This window comes from Pectinophora gossypiella, chromosome 22 (assembly GCF_024362695.1).
Source record: "Pectinophora gossypiella chromosome 22, ilPecGoss1.1, whole genome shotgun sequence".
NCBI classification, from domain to species: domain Eukaryota; kingdom Metazoa; phylum Arthropoda; class Insecta; order Lepidoptera; family Gelechiidae; genus Pectinophora; species Pectinophora gossypiella.
Genome location: NC_065425.1, coordinates 9693693 through 9719807, shown reverse-complemented (window position 1 = coordinate 9719807; position 26115 = coordinate 9693693). Strand labels below are relative to the sequence as shown.

Here is a 26115-nt window from a genome sequence, read left to right as displayed (position 1 = left end):
ATGTCTAACACCTTGTATATTATGTGTTATCATGTAAACATGTGTGAATATTTCAATAGATTTTATTTCCTGTTTATATTTCTACATAATAGATATTACTACTTGATTATAAGTAGAAAAAAAGAAACACGTGTGTAGTTGAAAAGATTGCCTGTCATTAGGTGATATTCCAAGGTTGGAGATAAGGGTGTTTATTTGTCCGGCCAAGTAGTTATTACCATATACGAGTATATGCGGTAAATCTACAATAATGCGGAGATTCGTGTGGCTCTATATAGTAGTAGTAATAATAGGCTACTTTTCAATTACTTAATCAAATCAGGGGAGTTAAAATGGCCACATCAAAGCAATTCATCTAAGTCTAAGAAAACAATGTTGCAATTTGACATTTGCGCGTATAAAAGTAAGTGCGCAATGCGAACTTTCAAATTGCAATATTGCTTTCTTAGATGAATTGCTTCGATATGGCCATTTTAACCCCCCAGTTACTTTTCACTAAACGTCAAAACAAAAGATTACTATAGAATTTGTATGAAAAAGCACATTGTGATGTCATAGAAAACCCCGATACCGACCCCGCGGGCGTGGTCGACGATTTCCCTCATTCTACGCTTATCGCTATCGACCCACTAGTGTCGATTAATTCTTTCAAATATTCTTCCCCTCAGACGACGTCTTGAGTCAAGGTTCGCGCCCAACTGGGCACCCTCAGGCCTGTCGTCTTAAACGTTGTACCGGGTGAGAGCCTTCAGCGCTCCCCGTTTGTCTAGCCAAGTAGTTAATGCCATCTGCGGCATCTACAATAAGTCACGTCAAAAAAAAAACGTCAAAGAAAAACGTGATAAAATGTTTGACTTATTATTAAGTTTTTCTTGATTACAATTCACAAATAAGTTAAATAGAAAAAAGAAAATGTTTTTCGTTAGATTTAGATATGTCTAAAACATAGATAAAAGATGCGTATATGTCTGTTATCCATAAAATTAGAAGTTTAAACGAAGATAAAATTAACAAAGCCACCTATCGTGTGTTTGGGGAACGTCGATTGGAAGGTCTCTCATTAGGAATTTTACTTCAAATCTTAAGGTATTGCCGTCAATCAGAGATATGTGAGTATGTACAATCATTCAGTATCCAAATCGTAGTATGAAATGATTAATTTACAATTTATGATATTTTTATGTTTATGGTAAATCGTATTAATGTGTATTTATTGTAATTGTTATAATTTTGTAATATTTTGTAATACTAAATAATTATGTGTAAGTAAGTTTAAGTAGTATGCATCTATGTACATATATACCGCGATGTCCGTGGCCTCACTCGGCAGGGCCCGCAGAATACCAGCGTCGTGGCTCACGCCGCGACTTATGCTGAGCGAGGTCCTTTTATTCCGGACTCCACCGCAGATGATCGGGCCGTCAGTGCGTTGCATTTAGAATACTTAGTTTTATTATTATTGTTTTTATGATTTTGGTTTGCTCTTCTTTTTGTTTTGGATATTATTTTTTTTTTTTTGTACTAAATACAGGTTAGGAATGGGGAATGTAGGTTTCCTCACGATGTTTTCCTTCACCTCTGAGCACGTGATAATCCTTTACGATCCAAACATGAATTCGAAAACAAATTCGACAATCGTTGTTTTAGGCCTGTGCTGGATTCGAACCTGCGACCTCAAAGTAAGAAGCAAGCGTTCTACCAACTGGGCTCTTGAAGCAATTCCTCTAAAAAGCAAAATTGCTATTTAACATTTGTTGACTTAACGCACTTACTTTTTTAAACCAAAAAACTTCAACCTTATAACCAAATAATAATCAAGAAAAAAATGTCCATTATAATGCACCAAAATACTTATATAATAGAATGTACCAGTTATCACCAGTTCAGTGATATAATATTTTTTATCACTCTTTGAACTTACTATACGGTTATCAACGACATAATTACTTAAAATAATAATTATGATTACGTATTAATTATTGGCTTATATTTAATGAATGTCACGTGTAAAAATGCATGTTGGAACATGAATATAAATCGCTATGGGATGTGATAAAATACGATATGTCACCATACCTATCTCTCTTATCTAGAGTGAGAAGAGTCAAAAGAGAGTCAGTAGCAAATAGTTAGAGACAGTCACGGTATACATATCTGGTTAGCAACATCCACAATGTCCAATAATTAGTGACGTTCAAGGTGGCCGTATAGATAACACTGTGACCAAAAACATCGGTACAACCTGCGTGTTCAGAAAGTTGGATTACTCTAGCCATAGAGGCAGGCAGAGGGTAGCTAGCGACACCAAACACTTCAGAACCTCGATACCGACCCCGCCGGCGTGGTCGACGATTACCCTCAATCAGCGCTTATCGCTATCGATCGGGTCGATTAATTCTTTCAAATATTTTACCTCTCAGACGACGCCCTGAGCCGAGGTTCGCGCCCAGCTGGGCACCCTCAGGCCTGTTGTCTTAAACGTTGTACCGGGTGAGAGCCTTCAGCTCCCCCCCATTTGTCCGGCCAAGTAGTTAATGCCATCTGCGGCAAATCTACAATAAGTCACGTAAAAAAAAAATGCCGTGATAAGTAAACTTTTAGGACAAATTGGCATACGACCTCACGCACAATTAAGAACAAGAACAACAAGAACAAGAAACATTTATTGAATTCGCACCCGGGACCTCCGGATTGTGAGCACAACGCTCAACCACGGAGACCGCCAGTGGCTAGCAGTGTATCCTCGTGTAGTCTATACGTCTGCTTACCCTTCAGGGGTATCTAGGCGTGATGCTATGTTATATTATGATAAATAATCGTCAAAGTTTAAACAACAAAGTTCCTGTTATGTCAAAACAGTTCTCTGTAATTATGAAACGCAATTCGCGATCATGATTCAGAATGTAATATACAAAGCATAATTGTTTAATTTATCAAAGTTGGATGTACCCTTCCGTTATTAGAATTATTATCTTTTACTGAAGAGTACATTACTGTCTTTAGTAAAGTTGCTAATAAGTTTTTTTCCATAACTTACCTACTGTAGATTTGGCGCAAATGGTTTTATCTACTTGGCGGGAAATGAGGGACTACGTTCACTAAAAACAATATAGATGGCGTTTTACAGCTTTAACGTGTTAATTACCTATTTTCTAATTATAATGTAATGGCAGAAGTATTATATAAAAATAACCTAACCTAACCTAACCTAACGGCGGCGGCGGCGGCGCGTGATACGACACAGATCCATCAGTCGGCCACACCGCATCATGGACCTATATTCGTGGGCAGGTGACGAAGTGTTGCTTGATATAGTAATAAAAAGGACTCGAAAAAGAGTTCAATTTTGTATGTAAGTTACACAAAGAAAGCTGATAAAATTATCGTTGGTTGGTTAGGCGTTGGGCTCACGATCCGGAGCCTCCGGGTTCGAATCCCGGTGGGGACACATCATCAAAAATCACTTTGTGATCCCTAATTTGGTTAGGAGATTACAGGCTGATCACCTAATTATTATTGTCCGAAAGTAGGAAGATCCGTGCTTCGGAAGGCATGTTAAGCCATTGGTCCCGGTTATAATACTGCGCCGCTGCGGCGGCTCTGCCGTCAAGTGCGCGCAATACAATTTAAAACTGTTTGGTATTACAGTGGTGCTAATTCCTGTAAATACCATCTAATTGTATTTTAAGTTATATCTGTCATTTTCTTATCCGCCGAAAAGGAAAGGGACGGGTAATCGACAAGCATAAAATTTATGGAACACACGTCAATTTTAAGCACAAATCTAAACCAACCGTCTAAAAATTTTACATCCGTCAATAACCCGACACAGTTAAGTAGACAGCACGTCAAACGGATTGCATACCAGCGACGTACCTTTTAATTCGCCCGGGTTATTCATTCATTCACTAATTCTTCCTAAAATTAAGAGCTGTGAATCATCCGTCCCTTTCCTTTCCGACGGATATGAAAATGAGGGATATAACTTAAAATAAAATTAGGCGGTGTCTGCAGGAATCGGGGCCAGTGCGACATTATGCCGCTGCTCTTTTCTGCCGCGCGGCGAAAAACTCGTAGTGCGCGCCTGGCCTTAGCGCGTATTTTTGCCGTAGCCCGGTTTTAGTTTTTAAACTTTTCTCTCTGACTACTCCAATTGCGATGTAGTCGTGAACTTATGATTTATGTTACTCTGGTACTATAAATGCTTTACTATCCATGGATAGGAAAATAAACATTCTGTTACTTTTATCCGCAAACATAAGTCTTTAGACTTCCTCTAATGTTAGTCATCCTCTCCTCAAAGAACAATTACTTATCCTTGATCTTGTGCGCAAGCGCGTAGTTCGTGTGCGCTGCATAACTAATAGCTGTTTACTGTCGTTTGCGGAGTAAGCTGTTGTTGATGAACAATTCAACGTGGTTGTATGGGGAGACGTTGCTGATATATGAGGTTTAAATGGGTTTGAAACCAGACATAAACATTGCCATTTTTTTTTCTTATTGTAGTTTTGCCGCATATTTTATTGCCTACTTACTTAGCCGGACAAAATACAAACAAACGGACACATAAATGTGTAATAATGTGTATAATCGCGCAAGTTTTATTTTTCATGTGATTTGTTCTAGTTTTGCCTCAAATGACATTAACTACTTGGCCGGACAAATGGGGACCGCTGAGGGCTTTCATCCGGTACAAAATTTAAGTCAACAGGCCTGAGGGTGCCCAGATGGGAGCGAAACTCGGCACGGGGTGTCGTCTGAGAGGAATATACTAAAGGAAAGGAATATACTGAAAGAATCAATCGACCCTGGTAGACCGAATGCTATAAGCGCTGGAAGAGGGAAAACGTCGACCACGCTGGCGGGGTCGGTATCGGGTCTGTAGTCCCGAGATTGCAGCAGAATCAATAGCCCCAAGGGATGAGGTCTGCACCTGGTACTAATTGGTGCGACAATGTCCCCATTGGGAATCGAACCCGGAGGACCGGGTTGGTAAGTCCAATGCTGTGACACTCATGCATAAACAAGACACAGTTCGTCCCTGTCTCGGAAGTCATCAGAAGACTAATAGCATTTCCTCATTAGTCCCTGCGCACCCCAATTTGTGATACAGTCACGTATCTACTATTTTCCTCTCAGGAAACACTAAGGCATTCTAGATCTTACTTCTCCTTCCTCATGTTAATAAATATGATATTTAGGAAGGAAAATTTGTTTCCTTGAAGTTTTCCTTATTACAGATTGCAATTTAGCTTTTTGTTATGGTTACAAACTATTTCCCTCTCAGGAAACACTAAGACTTTTTAATCGGCGTTCCCCAAAACCACGATAGATGGCGCTGTTTTTTCTTCGTTTAACCTTTTAATTTCATATGCATCTTCGATATTGTTCCAGGAATTATAGAGCCAAACTTTATACTTAGATACTTTTGAACATGAGCAAGTGCCTGGTATTTTTAATGCATCATTAGCGTAAACGTTTTTACTATTACTTTGCTAGTTATTTTTAAAAGGCGTTTTCAGGCGTCGACCACGTCGGCGGGGTCGGTATCATGGGGCGTTTTCACGCACTATACGAAGTCCGAAGATGGATATGAACAGTATAGTGCCAGATGGTTAGCCCGTCATTTTCTTGTCATTTCTTCTAGTCAAGCCACCTTGCGAAATGACGTTAGATTCATTAATAAAAGAAGAAATACTTAACATTGACCTTCAACAAGTTTTTTTTTTTAACTGCCTATATACGTCCCACTGCTGGGCACAGGCCTCACCTCAATCAACCGGAGGGGGTTTTCAACAAGTTTATCCATGATAATAACGTAAGTACGTTGAATAAATGTTCTTATTTCTTATAAATCCTCTGTCAAATTGTGTTTTAAAACCCCCAGTCAAACAGAAACTTTGTCGAAAAGGTTATTATTAAGTGATCTTTATATAATATATTATTATGTATGTACTTAATTTAGGCTCTGTGTCGAGGGTTTTCTTACTAGGTTAGATAGCTATACTGCAGCACATCTCGGACACTTCATACAAACAACCTCGTTTTACACAGACACTACACATTGACGTTATCGTACACGCGCAACTGTGTGTGTGACATCTGACGCCTTACGATTCAAGTCTAAACTTTAATCGGGGGGGAGGTAAACCTAGCTCGGACGCTGGTGGGGAGCGGAGAGTTGCCGTTCTATACGAAGTATTATTCCTTATTCTATAACTGCAGCAAAAAAAAAACTTATACTTGTTTAAATTGTGACCATGTTACGGACTGAATAATGATGCTTTTGACTTCAACAAGCCCGGGAAGACACAAGAGTGGAAAGTACTGAGTATCAAAAGACCTTGGTTTTCTTCCTACCATCACTAAACACTCCACTAGAGTACACTTCAGTATACACTGTAAGAGCGTTTTCCACTTGACAAAGTAAAACAGATAATAAATGACACTTCAGAGTGGAAGAGTTCTGATTTCATAAAACCCGGTGGAAAATGGGCATGAGTTTATGCATGTGCAACGACATATACAAAGGACATAAACATACGAATTAAAACATAAGTACAAGAGGCGGCCTTATTGCTAAATAGCAATTTCTGCCAGGCAATCTTAGGGTGAAAGAAGTTAATGCATTGGAGCACGGACTGGTGCAATATTTAAACATATAATGACACGAACAAAAATAAAAACAAGAAAAAAAAAAGAAAATAGTACTTAATAATAAAATAATAAATAATATACCTGTGCATAAACTCATGCCCATTTTCCACCGGGGTAAGCGGAAACTATGGAATTCCATTTGCTTCAATCCTGACACACTTCTCACTTCATAAAAATGTTAATATTTTCTGCAACTATGGCTCTACATTTTTCTATTCGTTGTAGGGTTAAAAAGGACACATAGAAGCAATTCATCTCAAAAAGCAACATAGCTATTTGACGTTTATTGAAAGTGCGCACTTACTTTTAAAAGCAAAGCTTTTAAAACAGGCTGGAGGGTGCCTGGATTGGCGTGAATCTCTGCTCAGGGCGTCGTTTGAGAGGATTTAATCGACCTTATTGGGTCGATAGCGGTAAGCGCTGAATGAGGGAAATCGTCGACCACGCCGGCGGGGTCGGTATCGGGCCTGTAATCCAGTAGGTTATTATTGGGAATTCTAAATCACTTTTCGCCCCATTGACCTCACGGCGCCGCCCCGCGCGCCGTTCGATCAACAGAGCTCCAAGCGATTTAAAATTCCCAATAATTATTTTGATACATATCTATATCACTTCATACAGAAAACCAATATATTTATAATTCCAGTCAATGATTCGATCGCACATACCTTCCAGATCTACTTACTATACTTTGACATAACCTGAGCCGATTGCTCCAGCCTTGCTAGAGCGTTGAGGTAAATAGATATGTCGAGGCTATTCCGACTGTTCCGTATCTAGACTGATGGCGATCATTTACAATTTTTAACGGGCAATCTGATTCGACAGTCTAGCAATTGAAAATCTACACACCTGTGTTTATTTTGAATTTTTTATTTTGATGTTTCGTTCTGGAATCATTTTTAACCTTTATACGTAGGTCAGCAGCCCTCGAAGAATTCATTTTACTACAGACTTTATTACATGACAGACGGCTCCGGAGTACACATGTGTGATGAAATTTATTAAACAGAAACATTCGTTGAACCTAAATAATGTTTGTCCTCTTACGAATGGGACTAAAGTTCACCGTCACGGTAAACTATTACCAAATTCAATTCGATGCATAGTTTGCGGTCCGTCAAATTGTGGAAAAACAAATTTAGTGATAGGTCTTTTATTACATGAAGACGGTGTGCGTTTTGATAACTTATATATTTATTCAAAATCTCTTTATCAACCAAAATATACCTTCTTAAAAAAGGTATTACAATTGGTACCAAATGTAACACTTGAAAACTATGCTGAAAGTGAAGAAATTTTGAGTCCTCACCATGCTAAGCCCAATTCCATAATCATATTTGATGACGTAGCCTGCGAAAATCAAAACAACATTCGAGATTACTTTTCTATGGGTAGACATAAAAATATAGATTGCTTTTACTTAAATCAAACATATACTAAAATCCCAAAGCAACTAATTAGAGACAATACGAATCTGATTGTGCTGTTTAAACAAGATGACATAAATTTAAGACATGTTTATGATGAACACGTCGGATGTGATATGTCCTGGTTACAATTTCGTGAAATGTGTTCTAACGTATGGAAAAAGCAATACAGTTATGTTGTGATTAATAAAGACTGTGAAAAGAATGATGGGTGTTATAGGATGAAATTTGATACATTTATTGTCCTCGATTGAATTGGTATATTAAATACATCATTGGATTTTGGCTTTCATTTGCATACTAAACAGCACCGAAGTCAATCCCAAATGGAAAAAGACCTTAAACAACGAATCATAAAATCTGCATCTGCAGTGAAGAAAAAAGTGAAGATGATGAGGAATATTAAAAATAATAATGAACAAATTTTAGAAACTATTTTCGAACCAATATCCAAACCATTGAAGGAAATCGCAGCTAAGCCTGCGAAAGACCATATAAACGATTTTGAAAATAGTTTTAAAACTGAAAAAGAAGAATCAGTCGAAAGCGATAGTAGTTACGATTGTTCGAGCGAAGATGATTTAAAAGAAGCTACTCCTAAGCCCCCACTCCTAAGTACTCCAGTCAACGACTCATACGGCAGTAATAATTTTAGTAATGAATCATTCAAAACATTGGAGTCGGATTCAAGTCCACTTAAAAATGTATCATCGTGGTCTTTATCATCTGATGTTATACAAGATGTTCCTTTTGGATTAAGATATGATCGTGGAAAGCTTATGATGGGTATTACACGAGTGTCAGATGAAGAAGATGGTCTACATATTGGTAATCTTAATTTCGAAAAAACTCCAGGTTTTATGGAATTATTAACAAAAAAGACACCTAATCTGTCATTAGTTACAGAACAGGATAAACAAGCGTATAAGGTTGCGTTGCTTGAAACCAACGCGCATCGTAGAGACTATGATCAAAAGAAACCAATAAAGAGCAATAAGGGTTTAAAGTATTTACGTATTATAAAACCGCTGTTCAGACATTCAAAAGAAAGAGATTTTTCAAGTACCGAAAATCTTACACAAGGAAGAGGTCTTCCCCTGTTAAAGAAAGTAAATCAAAATACAGATTTCGTTTATTGGGATGATCCTAACGAATTGGTAGAAAGGTTAAAATTGCTTGTTGCATCCCGTGACGCTGGCAACACTGGGTTGGATAATGAAATTATTTCAATTATAGAAGAATTGCGTCAAGCTAATATTATTAAATAAAATAAGATATAATGACAAAATTTGTACAGTTGACTTCTATTTGTGCATTTGTTAACACAAAAAATGAACATAGATAAATTTGGTCATCACGTACATAAACGTTTACGTCTATCAGATTATTTCGAAGCATTAAATGATACTTTAGTGAAATCAGATACAGGAGACTTTGATTTAAAGCTCACACGCTTACGAGGACTACCTTCTCCGTCATTTAATGATGAAGCAGTTAATAAACAATACATTGAAACGAAACTGAAACAAATATATTCTACCAAAGAATTTGAACAGAAAGTTAAAAGTGAAATAGACTCTTATTTAAAACAGTTTAAAGAACAATTATATGTAGCTTTGTCAGCTAGCTATTATAATAAGCCTGAAATCGATAAAATAATTGCAACTATATCAAACAAAAATACCTCTAAAAAAGCAGCATGAGTAAACAGAGTATCGTGGAAGAACTACATAAACCTGCGAGACGGAATTTTCCTCGTCGACCAACAGTTATTAAAGGAATCGATGATTTATGGCAAGCAGACCTTATTGACATGCAAAAATTTTCTCATTATAATAGTGGTTTTAAGTACATACTGGTTGTAATTGATACTTTTTCTAAGTTTTCTTGGGCTATACCAATAAAATCAAAAGCAAAAAATATGATTGTGCAAGCTATGCTAAATATTTTAGATAGTTCTGCACGCACTCCTTCTTTTTTACAAACAGATCAAGGAAAGGAGTTTTTTAACGCTTCTTTCCAAAATTTGATGAAGCAGTATGGTATTAAACATTATTCAACATTTTCTACAAAAAAGGCCTCAATAGTGGAGCGATTGATCAGAACGTTAAAAAGTAAACTGTATAAATATTTTAGCTTAGAAGGCAAATATAAATGGGTGCCGAAAATTTTAAATTTAGCTGTTACATCGTATAACAATAGTGTGCATCGTACTACTAAATTTAAACCGATAGATGTAAATAAGGAAAATGAACACATTATAAAAGAAAACATCCTCAGTTCACAAGTTAAAAGAAAAAAAACAAAAGCAAAATACCAAATTGGTGACCAAGTACGCATTAGCAAGCACAAAAGTGACTTTTATAAAGGGTACACACCGAACTGGTCTACAGAAATATTTAATATAGTGAAAGTTAACAACACTAATCCCATAACCTATCATTTACAAGACAAAAATAAAGAAAATATTCTTGGTTCATTTTACGAATATGAACTACAAAAAACAAAATTTCCAGATGTGTACTTGATTGAAAAGGTTATTAAAAGAAAAGGTAATAAACTTTTTGTAAAATGGTTGGGATTAAATAAAAATGAGAATAGCTGGATTAGCATAAATGATTTGAAATAGGATGTATAAAAGAAAGGTAACCGTTATATTGTCTCATTAAATTTCTATCAATGAAAGGAAGTGGTCTTCTAAATAACATAATAAGTAATTTGCCAGTCGAGTTACATTTACCAGGTTATCAATTCTGCGGCCCAGGAACAAAACTAAAGAAAAGATTATTGAGAGGCGATAGAGGAATAAATAAGTTAGATGAAGGTTGCATGCATCACGACATAGCTTACACTAACAAGAATTTAGATATTAGACATAAAGCAGATTTTGAACTAATGAAAATTGCGCGTCAAAGATTGAGATCGAAGGATGCAGGAAAGGGTGAGAAAATGGCTTCATGGTTAGTAAAGAATGCTATGAAGGCCAAATTAAAAGCCGGTGCTGGTATTAATGCATTTAAGAATGGCGTTAGTAAAATACGTACACATTTGAAAAAAATAAAATGCAAGGACAACAAAACGGCAATAAAGATTGCTTACCTAGCAGCAAAAAAGATCTTCAACAAGAAAAAAGGAGTACATTTACCGCGCTTAATTCCCATTCCAAAAAAGACTGGTGGAATATTACCATTGATACCTATATTTGCTGGATTATCAGCACTTGGCACTCTAGCTGGTGGTGCGGCTGGTATTGCTAAAGCAGTAAACGATTACAAATCAGCACAACAAAATCTTAAAGAATCTGAACGACACAATAAGATGATGGAATCTATTGCTATTGGAAAAGGGCTTTATGTAAAACCCTACAAGAAAGGGAGTGGATTATATCTAACCCATCCAAAAAACTGAAAAAGCGGCTACCCACACGAGCTCTAACCAATATCGACATATTAGAACATACTCAAAACTTGCCTTATTTTCGTGGTGTTTTTATGAGAGATAGTCTGCCAAGAAAGCCCAGAAAAATTGAATGCGCTGTTTTGAACCTAGATAGTTCTAAAAATTCTGGTACTCATTGGGTAGCTTACGCTAAAGTAAATAATTACTGCCAATATTTTGATAGTTTCGGTAACCTGAAACCTCCTCTAGAGCTAATTCACTACTTGAAGGACACTTTGATTAATTATAATTACTGTCAATTTCAAACATTCGGTACCACCAATTGTGGTCACTTATGTATTAAATTTTTAAAAAACTTTTGGAAAGAGTATAAAATAAAATGATACACAACACGTATTAGTATTCATTTCAACAATGGCTTTCACTCTGTCTATAACTGGATGCGAATCTACGTTGACGACATATTATTCACCAGCTCTGGATTTGAAGGGAGAATATGAGTGTGCATTGTTATATTTTTCGACATTTAATTCAATACCTAACATCGATTCAGAAAATAATATGTTCTTTTACGGAGAAAATGGAATTCTTCAACTACCGGAGGGTTCGTATGAACTCCAAGATATATTTGATTATTTAAAAAAAAACGTTAAAGATTGTGTATTAAGATTATCATCTAATAATAACACATTGAAAACTAAACTTTATAGTTCAAAAGACATACACTTTGAAAAGGACAATTCGTTTGGTGACCTATTTGGTTTTAGTAAAGAAATATTAAAATCAGAAACCTTACATGAGTCGCACTTTCCAGTTAATATTATAGCTACAACTATTGTGCGAATAGAGTGTGATATTGTTAGTGGCTCCTTCGTTAATGGAGTACCCAGTCATATAATTTATGAATTCGTGCCTAATGTACCACCAGGCTATCGCATTATAGAAATACCTAAAAACTTAATTTATTTTCCTGTTAATCAAAACTCAGTTAGCCAAATAAATATAAGACTGCTCGACGCAAAAAACAATTTAGTTAATTTACGCGGTGAGGAAATACAGTTGTATTTACATCTCAGGAAAAAATGTTAGTTTACAATAAAACCACGACAACAATTCAAAATACTGTTAGTTTACAAAGCGCTTCGCGAAAAATAACACCTACGAAAAGGCTTAAAAAAATATCTAAAGAAAATAAACAATTTCTTAAATTAATTGGTTTATTAAAATGAATATTTTAAACGTGTTAGAGTCCCCAGTGTCTGATAACAGCATTGAAAGTTTCGAATTTCATTCCTACAAACCATATGTAACAAGTTTCAACAAGAACGATGAAATCCGGATCCCTATTAATCAGCAAGATTTGTATGTGTTGCCTTCCATGAGTACTTTATTCATAGAGGGTAAAGTAAACGTATACAAAAATGATGATAAAGCAACGGTTACAGACATACATTTTATCAATAATGCTATCTTATTTTTGTTCCAAGATATTCGTTACGAATTAAATGGAATAGAAATTGATAAAATTAAAAATGCCGGTATAACAACAACTATGAAATCATATTTGTCTATGAATGAAAATGAATCAAAATCAGCAAAAATATGGGGTTGGTCAATTAATGGTTCTAAGAATATCAATAGTGGAATATTTTCTGTATCTATACCTTTAAATAAAATATTAGGTTTTGCAGAGGATTATAAAAAAATCATAATAAACTGTAAACACGAGTTGGTTTTATTAAGAAGTAATACTAACTTAAATGCTTTACGACTGAGCACTGGAGAAGTAGTAGATGATATTATTATCACCAAAATAGTTTGGCGTGTACCTCACATTAAAGTTTCTGATCGCGAGAGAGTTAACCTACTGAAACATTTAGAGAGAGACCGTTCTATCACCTTAGCTTTTAGAAATTGGGATGTTTATGAGTATCCTTTGCTTCCTAAAACGCAAAAACATACTTGGTCAATCAAAACGTCTTCTCAAATAGAAAAACCACGCTTTATAATAATTGGATTACAAACGAATAGAAAACAAAATGTAAAGAGTTCTATGTCAGAGTTTGACCATTGTAATGTAACTGGTGTTAAAGTGTTCTTGAATCAAATATATTATCCATATGAAAATTTGAATGTAAGTTTTTCTGACAATAAAATATCTTTATTATACGAGTTGTATACAAGATTCCAACAGTCGTATTACGGACGACGTGCTGAGCCGTTGTTAAGTCTGAAAGAATTTAAAGATATTGCCCCCCTTTTTGTCATTGACTGCTGTCGACAACAAGAAACTTTAAAAGGCTCAGTAGATGTCAGAGTTGAAATAGAAGCTGACCAAGATATACCTGATCAGACTGCAGCTTATTGTTTAATATTAAACGATTGTATTTTTGAGTACAAACCTTTAAGCAGCATAGTAAAAAAAATATCATGAACACAAACATCATCTTCGTTGATCTTCAAGGATTTAAAGATATTAATAATAACTTTATTGTGAAGGAGTGTGCAATAGCAACAAAGGTGTCTACTCAAAATTTTTTAGTGAAACCACCCTTTGCATACTCTACTTTGTCAACTGAAGAAAGAAAACAAGTGAGGTGGTTAGAAAGGTATCGAGGACTATTTTGGAGTGAAGGTTTCGTAGACTATCGTGAATTTCTACGTTTAATACCAGTTTACTTAAAAAATAAAAATGTATTTGTTAAAGGTAGAGAAAAAATTGAGTGGATTAAAAACTTGTGTGTAGATTGTAATATTGTTGACATAGGAGAGGAAGGTTGTCCAAGTTTGATTAAATTGCATGAAAAATACTGTATTATTAAAAACTTAAGATGTGTTCATCATTTAAAACAGTGTGCACTTCAGAACGTTTTATGTTTAATAAATTGGTATATAGACAATAATGTGTATCTTTTCAAACATTTTTATAACAATAAAGATAAATGTGACTAAGATGATTTGTTTGATTTAATATTAGATATTAAGGTAGGCATGAAATGAAACATCTACTTCTTAATTCATTATTTATTACATATTGATGACAACGTTGTCTATTTTCATAACAACAAATTAATAAAAATATACAGTTTAGTAAATATATCAAACAAAAATACAAAATATTCCTTTAAAAACTGTAAAATATATCATCACTACTCAACTTTTTTGATATTTTGTTAACTATGCTTTCTGTTTGATCGAAAATGTCATCAACGACGTCTTTGACAACGTACTGCGCACTTAACACAACACTGTCACTATTTGCTGTCTGGGATGATGATAATGCTTCTTCGTTCAAGTCCTGGATGGTTATTTTGATAAGACGAATTCCTTTTCTTAGCTCTTTTCTAATTACAAAAGATTGAAGAGGTTTATTTTTATTCGAGTTTCTTTTAATTTTGAGACAACTGTTTGTATTAGGGTTTTCGCCTATCCTTAAAGATTTCATGATAAATTAATAGTAGGTAAATTTCGCAATCCAGAAATCTGCGCAATCACCGGTTATCTGAAACAAAAGAGAAATAAATTAATATCTACTCGTTGCTATTACAAAAACACATCTTTGAACTTAAAACTCACTAACACTTACTATAAGTTAAATAAATAAAATTGATGACACGTTGTAGACCAAGAACGGCTAATTACTCACTAAATAAAAATTATGAATGCTTACCTGATGGTGAGTACGACTGGTGATGAGTCTGTACTATATTGCCTGAACTTTCGTTTCTTGCTGCCACTTCAGCACCCATTTGGTACATAAGCCGAAGTGCCTTGTATAGGATGTTATCATGTTCATTGTGAACAACGTACTGAGCTTTCGAGTTAAGTTTCACGTTTACTTCACTATCTGTCTCTTCCGCACGCAAGATTTCTAGCCTAATTATATATTTAGGGATTTCTGGGCTCATATTTATGATAACCGAAGCTTCTGGCGAAGATAATTGTTGCTGCCTTCTCGACATGATTAAGTAAATTGAAAATTGGACAGTAGAACTGGTTGATATGAAAGTAGACGACAGAATGAATTAATGATTTTAAAACACAATAAATCTGCTGAGTCTAATTACACTTGCGAAATCCAACTAACAGAGCATAATTTAACGAATAAGCAATAGTATAACTTATTCATTTTGTCATACAGGATTCGCCTTATAGCTCATGTTACAAATAACTGTATCAGTTGGACTGCTATGTAATTAATCTACCTACTTTTAAAATAACATGTCTCGACTTGTCCAAAAAGAAAATGAAACTTGTTTTAACTTGTTTAGTAGAATGGATGGTAATTTAAATAAAACAATAAACATAAGGTACATTAAACACTTTATTAGATTAAACTTACACTAAAATCTTAAGTATAAATCAAAACCTTACTCTAAACACACAAAAATTACAAACATAAACTATCAACTGTTTCTCACTGGGTATAAACAGAGATTATGGAATTCATTTTATTGTTTCTTTTTGTTTCGATCCTGACATAATAAATACAATATGATTTATATAAACAAGAAACCTTTCGGTGGCACCTAATTTCTTAAATACTATTTACACATAATTACAATTAGATACATTAAAATACTTAAAGTAAAATAGACTCATGACCCCACGAGAGAGTAGAGATTTTGTCTTTTAATACAATGCGCTTATCGTCGTTAAAGGACAAAGCTACTTTTTTAAGCGACTGTGTAAATATCTCATGCTTCAGCGATTTAAATATCAGATTTTTCTTCTTTATTAAGCAATTATCTAGTAATACAGTCTTATAATCATCAAAACTAAGTTTTTTGATGACAGCTTTTTTGGTACCTTTAGCTTTTTTTAATTCTGTTGCTTCTGTTTTAATAGAGTAAAGTTTAGATCTTAAACCAACAAATTCAACAATAAGTTGCCCTCCTAATTCGTCTTTAAATAATCCAGGTACTTTTTTATTCTGCTTCATTATACCAAAGATATTGTCGTCTTTATAATTACTTGTATCAAAGTACTGCTGAAAATGTTGTCTTATATCTTGATATACATCTTTTGTTTGTATAGAGTATAAAAAACTGTCTGTATCCGTATAGCAAAGCTTTAAGTGGGAACCGTAAAAAGGTTTAATGACAGAATAGTGAAAATCATACATATGACTTTTTGATATTTCTAATACGGTAAATCCTATGTAAATAGGTTTGTCAAGAGTAATTATTTCAGGTTTCATTTGAATCGCTACCAAATTCTCTGTGAATATAGTGGAACTGTGGTAGTTGGGCCTAGCTATAAGTTGCTCTGCCGTATAACGTTTCTTGGTTTTATTGTGGTTATCAAACCATTGGTTTATTAGCTTCACATTTAACCTTTTTTCGGTGTCTTCTAAAGTTTTCCCGAAAATGCTGTTATTTAGTAGCTTGAAGAAGTCTTGTTCAAATTGCGATTTTGCTTTTTGCCGCAACTTTGTGTTCAGGTCTATGTACTGTCTCAAATAAGGACTCTGTTTAAATTTGATAGCTCTATGAATATGCTTTAAATGTAAGCCATGTTTTAAACATGTTTTCAGATGAATGTAATGTATAACATACTTGAACTTGTCATACAAATTTGGTATCAATTTACAAGTTTTTGATCCAGGCGGTGTAAACTTTTGAGGACAAAAAGGTATGTCATTATGAAGATCATGTAAATGGTCAGGGTATACTAAGTCTACCTCTAAAATATAACCAACTTCTGAGTCATCTGGTATATTTAGTATATCTAAACATTCTAGTTTAGGGTTTTCAATTAATTCAAAATCAGAATATGGTAAATGACTACACATAGCATATCCATATAAATTATTACAGTCTATGTAAAGTAAATAGTTATTTGGTGAAGTTGGGTTGTAATTAGATAAGTACTTATTATTAGCTTTAGCGTAACGTGTGGAACACAAGCAAACACCCCCACGGATGCCGCTTTGAATCATCCGAATCATTTCGAGGTCATCGATTAGTTCTAACTTAACTCCTGTTTTGAGTAACATAGCATCAAGACTCAAGCTAGGCGCAGACACATAAAAAGCAGGGTCCAGTCTATAATTATTTTTACAGGTGTGTCTGAAGCTTTCAAAAATATCTGTCAGTAAAATAACATCAGATTTTAAGTATAAGTCCGTATATTCACCAAGATTTTTTAAATGAAATGTTTTCCACACTTTATGAGTATGTGCATAATCAGACTCTGAAATAGTCTCATCCGTTAAACTACTATAAAACTGATGACGAGGCGGCAATTCGACTTCTCTATAACATTTCCAATCGCACATATATTCATAGGGGTAAATGCCTTTGCGCGTTAATAAATCAAATTGTTCTTTTAGTGGATAAAAATGCGATAAATGGATAAAGTCACTTTTATTTAAATTCTCTGCCGCTTTCTCTAAACTCGTACCCAAAAACCTAAAAGAATCTACAAAACGTACGGGCATGTACTGATTGTTACCTAATGAAAAGAATTTAGTAAAAGAAATATAATTTTCTTTTGTTTTTGCTAGTAAATTGAGGTTACCTGGCATCTCACCTAATTCTCGAATAAATAAATGACTGTCGTAACCTGACAAGTTGTGAAAAAACACAGGCAAAAATTTAGGAAGCTTGAACTGAATATTACAATAGGAATGAGCAGGACCTCGATAACGACCTGTCAAATGACAATGATCTCTAACCTTATCTTCAAATAATAATTTATTACACAAGTAACAATTTTTGGATGTTAAAAAACTCTCCAGTTCTTGTTCGGTCAATGGCAACATTTTATGTTGATTTTGTAAAATTGTATTTATCCAAGATACATCATTTTCTAGATTTTCAATAAAATTTTGAACACAATCGGGCCCTCGGAAAGATACGTACTTATTTAAAGATGAATCATACGAGCAAACTATGTAGTAACCAAACGCCGCGGGAACGTGTTTTTGAATATTTTCGGTACATTCAGAGTTTTGCGCGTCAGGGGTCGGTTGTAGCAGAGATTCGAAATCAGCATAAATTACAAACGGCATATCTTGCATTCGTTCGAAGTGTTGAAACTGTATCAATGAACCTTTTTCAGGCAAAACTGTTTTGACTCTTCCGCATGCATGAGAATCTAATTTGTTTTCGCTAGAAAAAAAGTTCATACAGTCATCACAAAAAAATATTTTTCCATGATGCTTTGTAACCTGTGTTCTAATAAGTCGACTCAAATCCTTTATCAAACAATAATGTGATCGTAACCCGTTTTCGAGTAATAACAAATTAACATGCTTTTTCTTTTTATGAACCGACTTGTACAAGGGACCTACGACAGTTTTTTTGTTTTTGAGTCCATAGATATTCACACTAACTCTTGGGTTGTTTTTTTCAAAAACCTTGACATCAGACAAACTTACGGGGAAAGTCATACCTTTCGTACTGAGTGTAGTTTCAAAATGAGGATAAGAAGAAGGTCGATTTGAATTGTACTTGGTTGGAAACAATGCCGCCATAATGCACCATAAAAACAAAAATTATCATTATTTTTTATGTTTATACAGGCGCGTTTCATTTTAATACTTTGTGGAAGCTCAATAAACCCAGATGCTCTCAAAGGGTTATATTTATTAATATTTATTTCTAAATACAAATTACCAACGAAATACCAACCACTATCTCTTTCCTGAAATTCGTCAACTTTAGTTGCAATCAAATTTACAACTTTATTAAAAATGTCATTAAAGTCGTACGTTTTATGAATAACTATGTTTTCAGTGTTGAAAGATTTGACTTCTCGTCTATCATCCTGGGGCAAAGAAAATTCAGCAAAAAGCTCAAAGTTTACTTTAATACTATCAAAGGCATCACGTCGGGCATCGATAAGCTGCCTAACATTCTTACGCAGAGAGCGTAAAAACGTCTCGGGAGGGCACGCGACCGCTGACCCTACCTCGCTATTTTCACTGCTCCTCAACCTATACGATGCGATACGGCTACGAAACGCGCTAGATATTCTCTCAATGCAATCGGACTCCCTAATAGAACTATTATTTTTATGCAGTGTGCTACGTAAATGAGATGAAAAAGCTTTATTTTTTATGGACAAATCACAAATAGAGCAATATACTGATTTAGTTGGCATATTGCTAAAATGTAATCAAGAAACTTCTTACGATTCAAAATCAAATTAGGTTTATATTTCTTAAGATATTATAGACTAAAGACTTAGGACAACCTGATACCTGGTAGCACTATTTTAATTAATTACCTATAATTTCAAATAAACAAAATAATACGAGTCAATAAAAATAAACTCTGCCTACCCAAGAGGAAAAACAGACGTGAGTTATTCTTTTACGTCCTTATCTGCGAAAAAGTAGCCCTCAGTCCCGAACTTGGGTTTACATTTTTTGAGAAACTGTTGGAGTAGCTGTAACTCCGGCGCATTATGGTCCGCCTGATACTTTAGACTGAGGACTGCTTTCTCGTAGCGTTTCCTTACGTCTACGTGTCTGATGTCGGCGACCTGGTATAGCTTAAGCTCCACGAATAGGTCTCCGTTCAGCTTGGCGGTGCGGCGCACGGTCCCGTCGGCCACCCGCTTTGAGTAGGAGGATTGCAACGCGTTCTTGGAGCGCTTGATAACCTCCTCGTCCTCGCTCTCCGAGTCGATCACGCGCCACTCCTCGCCGGGTTTCTTTACCGCAGAACACTTTCTCTTTGGAACCAGCTTTTTCTTAGCCCTGAAAATTACAATAATTAATTAAACGCATGATCATCTAAGTATTTGAACCTTAAATTTAAATATTTATTAAAGTGAAAATAGGAGCATCATAAAGTTAATGTTGAGAATTTAGCAGTCATCGTGAATTAATCACAGCATGTGTAGAATTAAGTTACAACAAGTAGATTAAGTTAAACAACAAATAGATATTTACCTCGGTGTCTCTCCGTCAGATTCCACTGCTGTGCGCTTGGCAGATGAACTGAGCTTGCTTTCCTTTTTCTTCTGCCTGAAATTAGCAATATATATATATATTTAAATTTAATATACAAACATTAACAGCAATAGATATCCTTAAAAATATAAAATTAGTATATTCACCTTGGTATCTCTACGTCCGAATCCGCACGCTTTGCGGCGGAGTTTCTCGAACCGATAGATCTTGATTTATTTCTATAAAAGCCCAGAAATACATTTCAAGTTTTATATAAGAATGTTTAGTAACACAAATAAAGTTAGGTCATTTTATTTTAATAATGTTATTAATATTTACCTGCTAAAAGCTATCTCGTCCTCCGAGTCAACAAATCCTCGACCGGCGGATTTGTTGGATGTTTTAGAATAATATTCAGAGTCCGACCTGAAATAACAATAAGTAAATAATGTTTAAAAATGAATGGATCTTAAAATGTCTCTAGAAGTCACAAAATAGCTTAATAGTCACTAGATCCATTCCGACCCGGATTGGTACGAAAACAAGCGATGCTAGTAGGATTTATTGTGATCTAGGTAAAAAAAACAATAACTTCAAATTGGCGTCTGTCATTATCATCAAGTTATCAAGAGAGAATCTGATCCGAAAATTAAATGAAAACTTACGAACATTATTTGTGTTGCTCGAATCCTCATGTATCAAACAAAAAAATCAGCTCAGACGGCGCGGCGGTAGGATGGAGCGGGAAACAGCAGGGCGACTCTGCACTGTCACTAATTCGTGGACAGCAGCAGCGGGGTGGTGATGGGGCGTCGAAGATGGGGCACGTACCACTTAGCACTCGCGAGCGATTCAATCACGTCGAAAAATAATTATGGTAACTTACACATAAGTTTAGGGTTTTTATGGTAGCAAGTTGCACAACAGTCATCAGGAGTTGACAACATTTTTCTAAAACCTCAATGAGGTACCTTTAAATATCTTAGTATTTTTATTTACGTTAAGTAATGTACGTCTATTCCAAACCTTGTAAAAACTATTTTTTATGCTCATGTAAAATGTTTGTTATTTCTGTACTTACACAGCAATTTTCGCAAAGTGTGAAAAACAAAAATATTATATTTCATTTCGAAATCATTTATCGATAAGTAACTTGAAGCGCATCAGTTCAATAAGACCGCCGCCGCTGACGGAAACCCAGTACAGTTCACAAAATATTTTATTTGTATAGATCTAATAAAAAATGACGTTATCCATACAATACATAATATAAACATCCTATTTACGTCCCACTACTGTTGGGTACACCTTAAATAACGGGTTTGTGGAGGTGGTCTTCCGCCTAGAGGCCGGCACCAACAGTTAAACGTGCCTTTCGAAGCATAGAATCATCTAATCAATAAGGTAGTAAGGTGCAGTAAGGTACGCAACGTCATGAATGTACCTTTTATACCAATAATAATATGTTTAACTAGCTTAGTGACGATCGAATATGTGTATCTATTTAAAATAAGTAGGTAAACTTCATGGAATTATTTTGTAAACTGTACACAGACACAAACACCTTACTGGTCAGCAAAAAATGAACGCTGCATTACAATAATTATTAGGGATCTGCAGCTATTTTGAAACATCGGTGTTTGACGTTCTCTTCGAAGCACTGAAGTTTATTTACTATATTAAAGGAAATTAAAATATGAATAGTCTTTCTTATCGATCGCAGTTATCAACCATGTCAACAATTTTTTTCCCAGTGTCAATTCTGAGCACGGTTGCCCTTATTATTTGACCAATAAGACGCAACTTTTTTCTTAAAGGCCAAGCAGGGATCAATATAGAATTATATTCCTCATATCCAATTATTTGTACATAATAAAATTCGCACAAAATCCACACACGGGCGAGAATTCTTACTTCCAACACACTATCAATTTCGAGAGCCTGCTGCATTGTGTTTTCCTAACAAATATTCGTTATAATTTGAACCACATTTTATAATTGTCACCTTATATCTGAGGCACTGTAGTGCCCCGCCATCCTTTCTGGAAGCCATTCATGGTTACTATACTGTTCCGCATTCCAATTCAAATTTTAATTCTCCACATCTCAGCTAGACAAGGAGGAAATATCGTAATCATATCTTACAAAAATGTCTTATCCACATGCTTATTTCTTTGAAAAACTTTATTGATGTTCAGAACCTTCACTTTATAAACTAGTTGCGCTTTCTTGTTTATAGCAAGACAGCAAAACTTGGATCCCTATTCTATACCTACAAGCTTATGCTGTCGTTTGTATCGGTAAGGACTACACTTATCAATGCGACATAAACATGTTACTGTATAATGAAAACGTATGACGAAGTTTTAGTATCGTAGTTTCTCTTCAGAATAATACTGTTTGATCGAAGAGGACTCTACAAGTTCTCACGGCGATTATCGTTCATTTGGTCTCTAGTGTTAGAACGTAGATGATGTCTGTGGCGATACTAAGTACACGATGTGGAACAGTTACTGTTAGAAGTTTACGAACTGGTCTAGACAAAAAAAAAATCTCTATTTATGTACCAAGTATAGGGTTCGAACAGCCTCGATGTATCTGTACGCCTCTATACAGCGCTCTAGCAGGCATGAGCAACCGGCCCAGAATACATCAAAGCTTAGTAAACCTGCGAAACGTACGGGCTGCTGGCCTAAATACAGAAAGTTTGTCTAGCACCTAAGGACACTTTGTCTAGATACCAAGTACAGAGACAGAACAGAACGGCTTCGACATATACTGTATGCCTCACATAGCGCTCTAGCAAGCATGAGCAATCGGCCCAGATTATGTCAAAGCTCAGTAGATTTGGATCTGGAAGGTATGAGCTACTGGCCTAGACAAAAGCATGTGATGTGGTTGATATACAAATGATTTATAAATACAGTAAAGATGTGAGTTAATTTTCAATTGCAATTGTAAGTGGCCTCCCAAATATCGAGTCAGATGTATTTATATTCGAATTATTGATTAGGAATTCTATATTCTTTTCCGTATGAAGTGATCTAAGTGACATAGGTATGTATCAAAATAATTATTGGGAATTTTAAATCGCTTGGAGCTCTGTTGATCGAACGGCGCGCGGGGCGGCGCCGTGAGGTCAATGGAGCGAAAAGTGATTTAGAATTCCCAATAATAACCTACTTAATCCCTATAGAGATTGCAGCAGAAATAATAGCCCTAAGGGGTAAGGTCTGCACCTGGTACTAATTGGTGCGACAATGTTCCCGTCGGGAATCGAACCCGGAGGACCGGGTTGGTGAGTCCAATGCTGTGCCACTCATACATAAACATGACACAGTTCGTCCCTGTCTCGGAAGTCATCAGATGACTAATAGCTCACTTCCTCATTAGCTCCTGCGCACCCCAATTTGTTTTACCACTGTCTCACCTGATGGTAAGTGACGATGTGGACTAAGGTGGATCACGCTTACCTACCAAATGCCTATTCACTCTAGCCTTGAGGACTCCCAGATTATAACGAGTTGGAAAAACAGACGTCGGAAGGCAGCTCCAATCCTTCGCTGTGTAGCAGAGTACAAACTCTGCACATACTGGCCTTTTGTTCGGACCATCATCATTTTAAATTACGAAATTCTCATTCCATTCCATTCGCATTTCCTTTCATTCTACTCTCTTTAGACTCACTGCATCCCCGACCTTCATAAAAACAACAAGTATATTATACTGTTTAGGGCCGTGCCCTCTAATTCCTAAGTCTTGATTCTTTTGTGAAATGTGTATATTGTGAACTATTATGTTTGTGACTATGTTACTAAGTTTGTCAAGTGCTTTTAATAAACTGTATATATTCCTGTTGCTGGTGCTTCTGCTTTATCATCGTCAATCATTCCCTTACTCTGCCGGCACGTCGGGATACCACCTCACCTCTCAGCGTGCCGCAGCTGTTCGCATCAAAAAGGAAGAAGCGAAAAGTATGTATGTATGTTATAGTAATCATGTCTCTATAGATAATAACTAATGTTTTATACATTACTTGGCTGTTAGGAAAATGCAACACATACTTAATACGTCGATTGTAATCATTATCTCAAACAGGTATACTTACTCTGCTGTATATTGCTTTATAACCGACTTTAAAAAATGAGGTTCTTCCTTTTTTAAATCGTAATTTTATTTTTAATAAGTTTCTGTATTTCTTTTTAATGTGAGTTCTTGTAGACGTGTTTCAAATAGCCTTCACTATTAAGCCGGACAAATGGGGAATACTGGTATACTATAAACTTTGCACGGTAAAAAAATATACAGGTGTTAGTGACAACGTAACGAAAACTTTGAGGGATGACGAAGACCATGATTGTGAGATGATATCAAGTGGAATTTTCCGTCGCAAAAGTATAGAACTGAAAATAATTTAAAATACTAAAATTGACATGACTTTTCCGACAAGAAATTCCACTTGATATCGACTCAGAATCATGGTCTGAATCATCCCCCTCAGTATTCGTTACGATGTCACTAACACCCATATGTACTTATATTGCCACTTGTATGTACTTGTACGACGTGTAAGTGACATCGTAACGAATACTGAGGGTGTGATTCAGGTAATTATTGTGAGTTAATATATTTTTCCATCGCAAAAGTAAGTAAAGAAATCAATTTGATATTAACTCAGAATCATGGTCTGAATCAACCCCGTCTGTATTCATTACGGTGTCACTAATACCCTGTAAATGTATACATATAGGTCATCATCATCAATTTAAGAGCCACGCTCTTGTCGGTGTAGCATTTTCCATTCCAGTCTAGTTACATATAGGTATGTATGGAAATATAATAAAATGAACGCTTTTTAAAGAATTTTTTTTCTTAAGCTCTCAAACTTTAACTGGACAAAAAAACTTTGTTATTTCCCATTGGGGTAGGCAGAAACTACGAAAATCCACTTACTACATTAGAACGAACTTATTAAATCATGAAAATAATTCGTGAAAATTTGCTCCCGTTGATGTCTTTTGTATGAAAAATTTGTAAAAGACAACTCAAACTGCAAAGACCATTTATTTCACTGTATATTTGCATCGGATGGCAGTAACTACTTGGCCGGACAAATGGGGAGCGCTGAGGGCTATCACTTGATAAAAAATCAAGACAACGGGACTTTGTAAACTAGATGACCTCGGGAGATAATGATGATGATCTGTTTCTTAATCAACTTCAAAAAAGAAGGAAGGTGGATATTCTTTTGATATTTGATGGTAGAAAATTCTTTGATAAAACCCAAAAGAACCCAATATTCAACACACTTTTAAATAAACATAAACAGCCTATAAACATCCCACTGCGGGACACAGCCCTCCTCAGAGGGGGTATGGAGCATACTCCACCGCGCTGCTCCAATGTGGAGGTGTTTGGATTAGTAGCCCGGTACAGGTACGGTACAGGTGAAGGCTTAACATGCCTTCCGAAGCACGGAATCATCTTACTGTTTCGGACAATCAGGTGATTCAACCTGCAGTGTGCGAGCCAATAACATTGATTTCGACAATATCGGGAATTGAACCCGGACTTCCACGTCGTGAGCCTGACATTCCAAACACTAGGCCATGGAGGCTGTTAAATACACACTTTTGTTTTCACCAACTCTTTATAAAAAAATAAATAAAAAAAACAAAATATAACTCACAAAAGCACGGAAGACTCGCACGGTACACACTCAAA

At 35.5% G+C, this 26115-nt stretch overlaps 2 protein-coding genes across 2 annotated transcripts in view; one reads left to right on the top strand and one right to left on the bottom strand.

The window, feature by feature from the left end:
• LOC126377253 (uncharacterized) overlaps positions 1 to 26115 on the top strand; it is a 215036-nt gene that overhangs the window by 182979 nt on the left and 5942 nt on the right. The gene's annotated exons all lie outside the window — the stretch shown is intronic.
• On the bottom strand, positions 14689 to 15728 carry LOC126377255 (uncharacterized). The gene is made up of 2 exons (XM_050024978.1): positions 15157 to 15728; positions 14689 to 14988 (listed from the first exon to the last, which is right to left on the bottom strand). The coding sequence occupies exons 1-2, from the start codon at positions 15446 to 15448 to the stop codon at positions 14978 to 14980; spliced, it is 303 nt and encodes a 100-aa protein (XP_049880935.1). The 5' UTR covers positions 15449 to 15728; the 3' UTR covers positions 14689 to 14977.

Bases quoted from the DNA above. Each gene is read 5' to 3' on its own strand.
- LOC126377255 (XM_050024978.1), bottom strand. From the start codon at position 15,448: ATGTCGAGAAGGCAGCAACAATTATCTTCGCCAGAAGCTTCGGTTATC.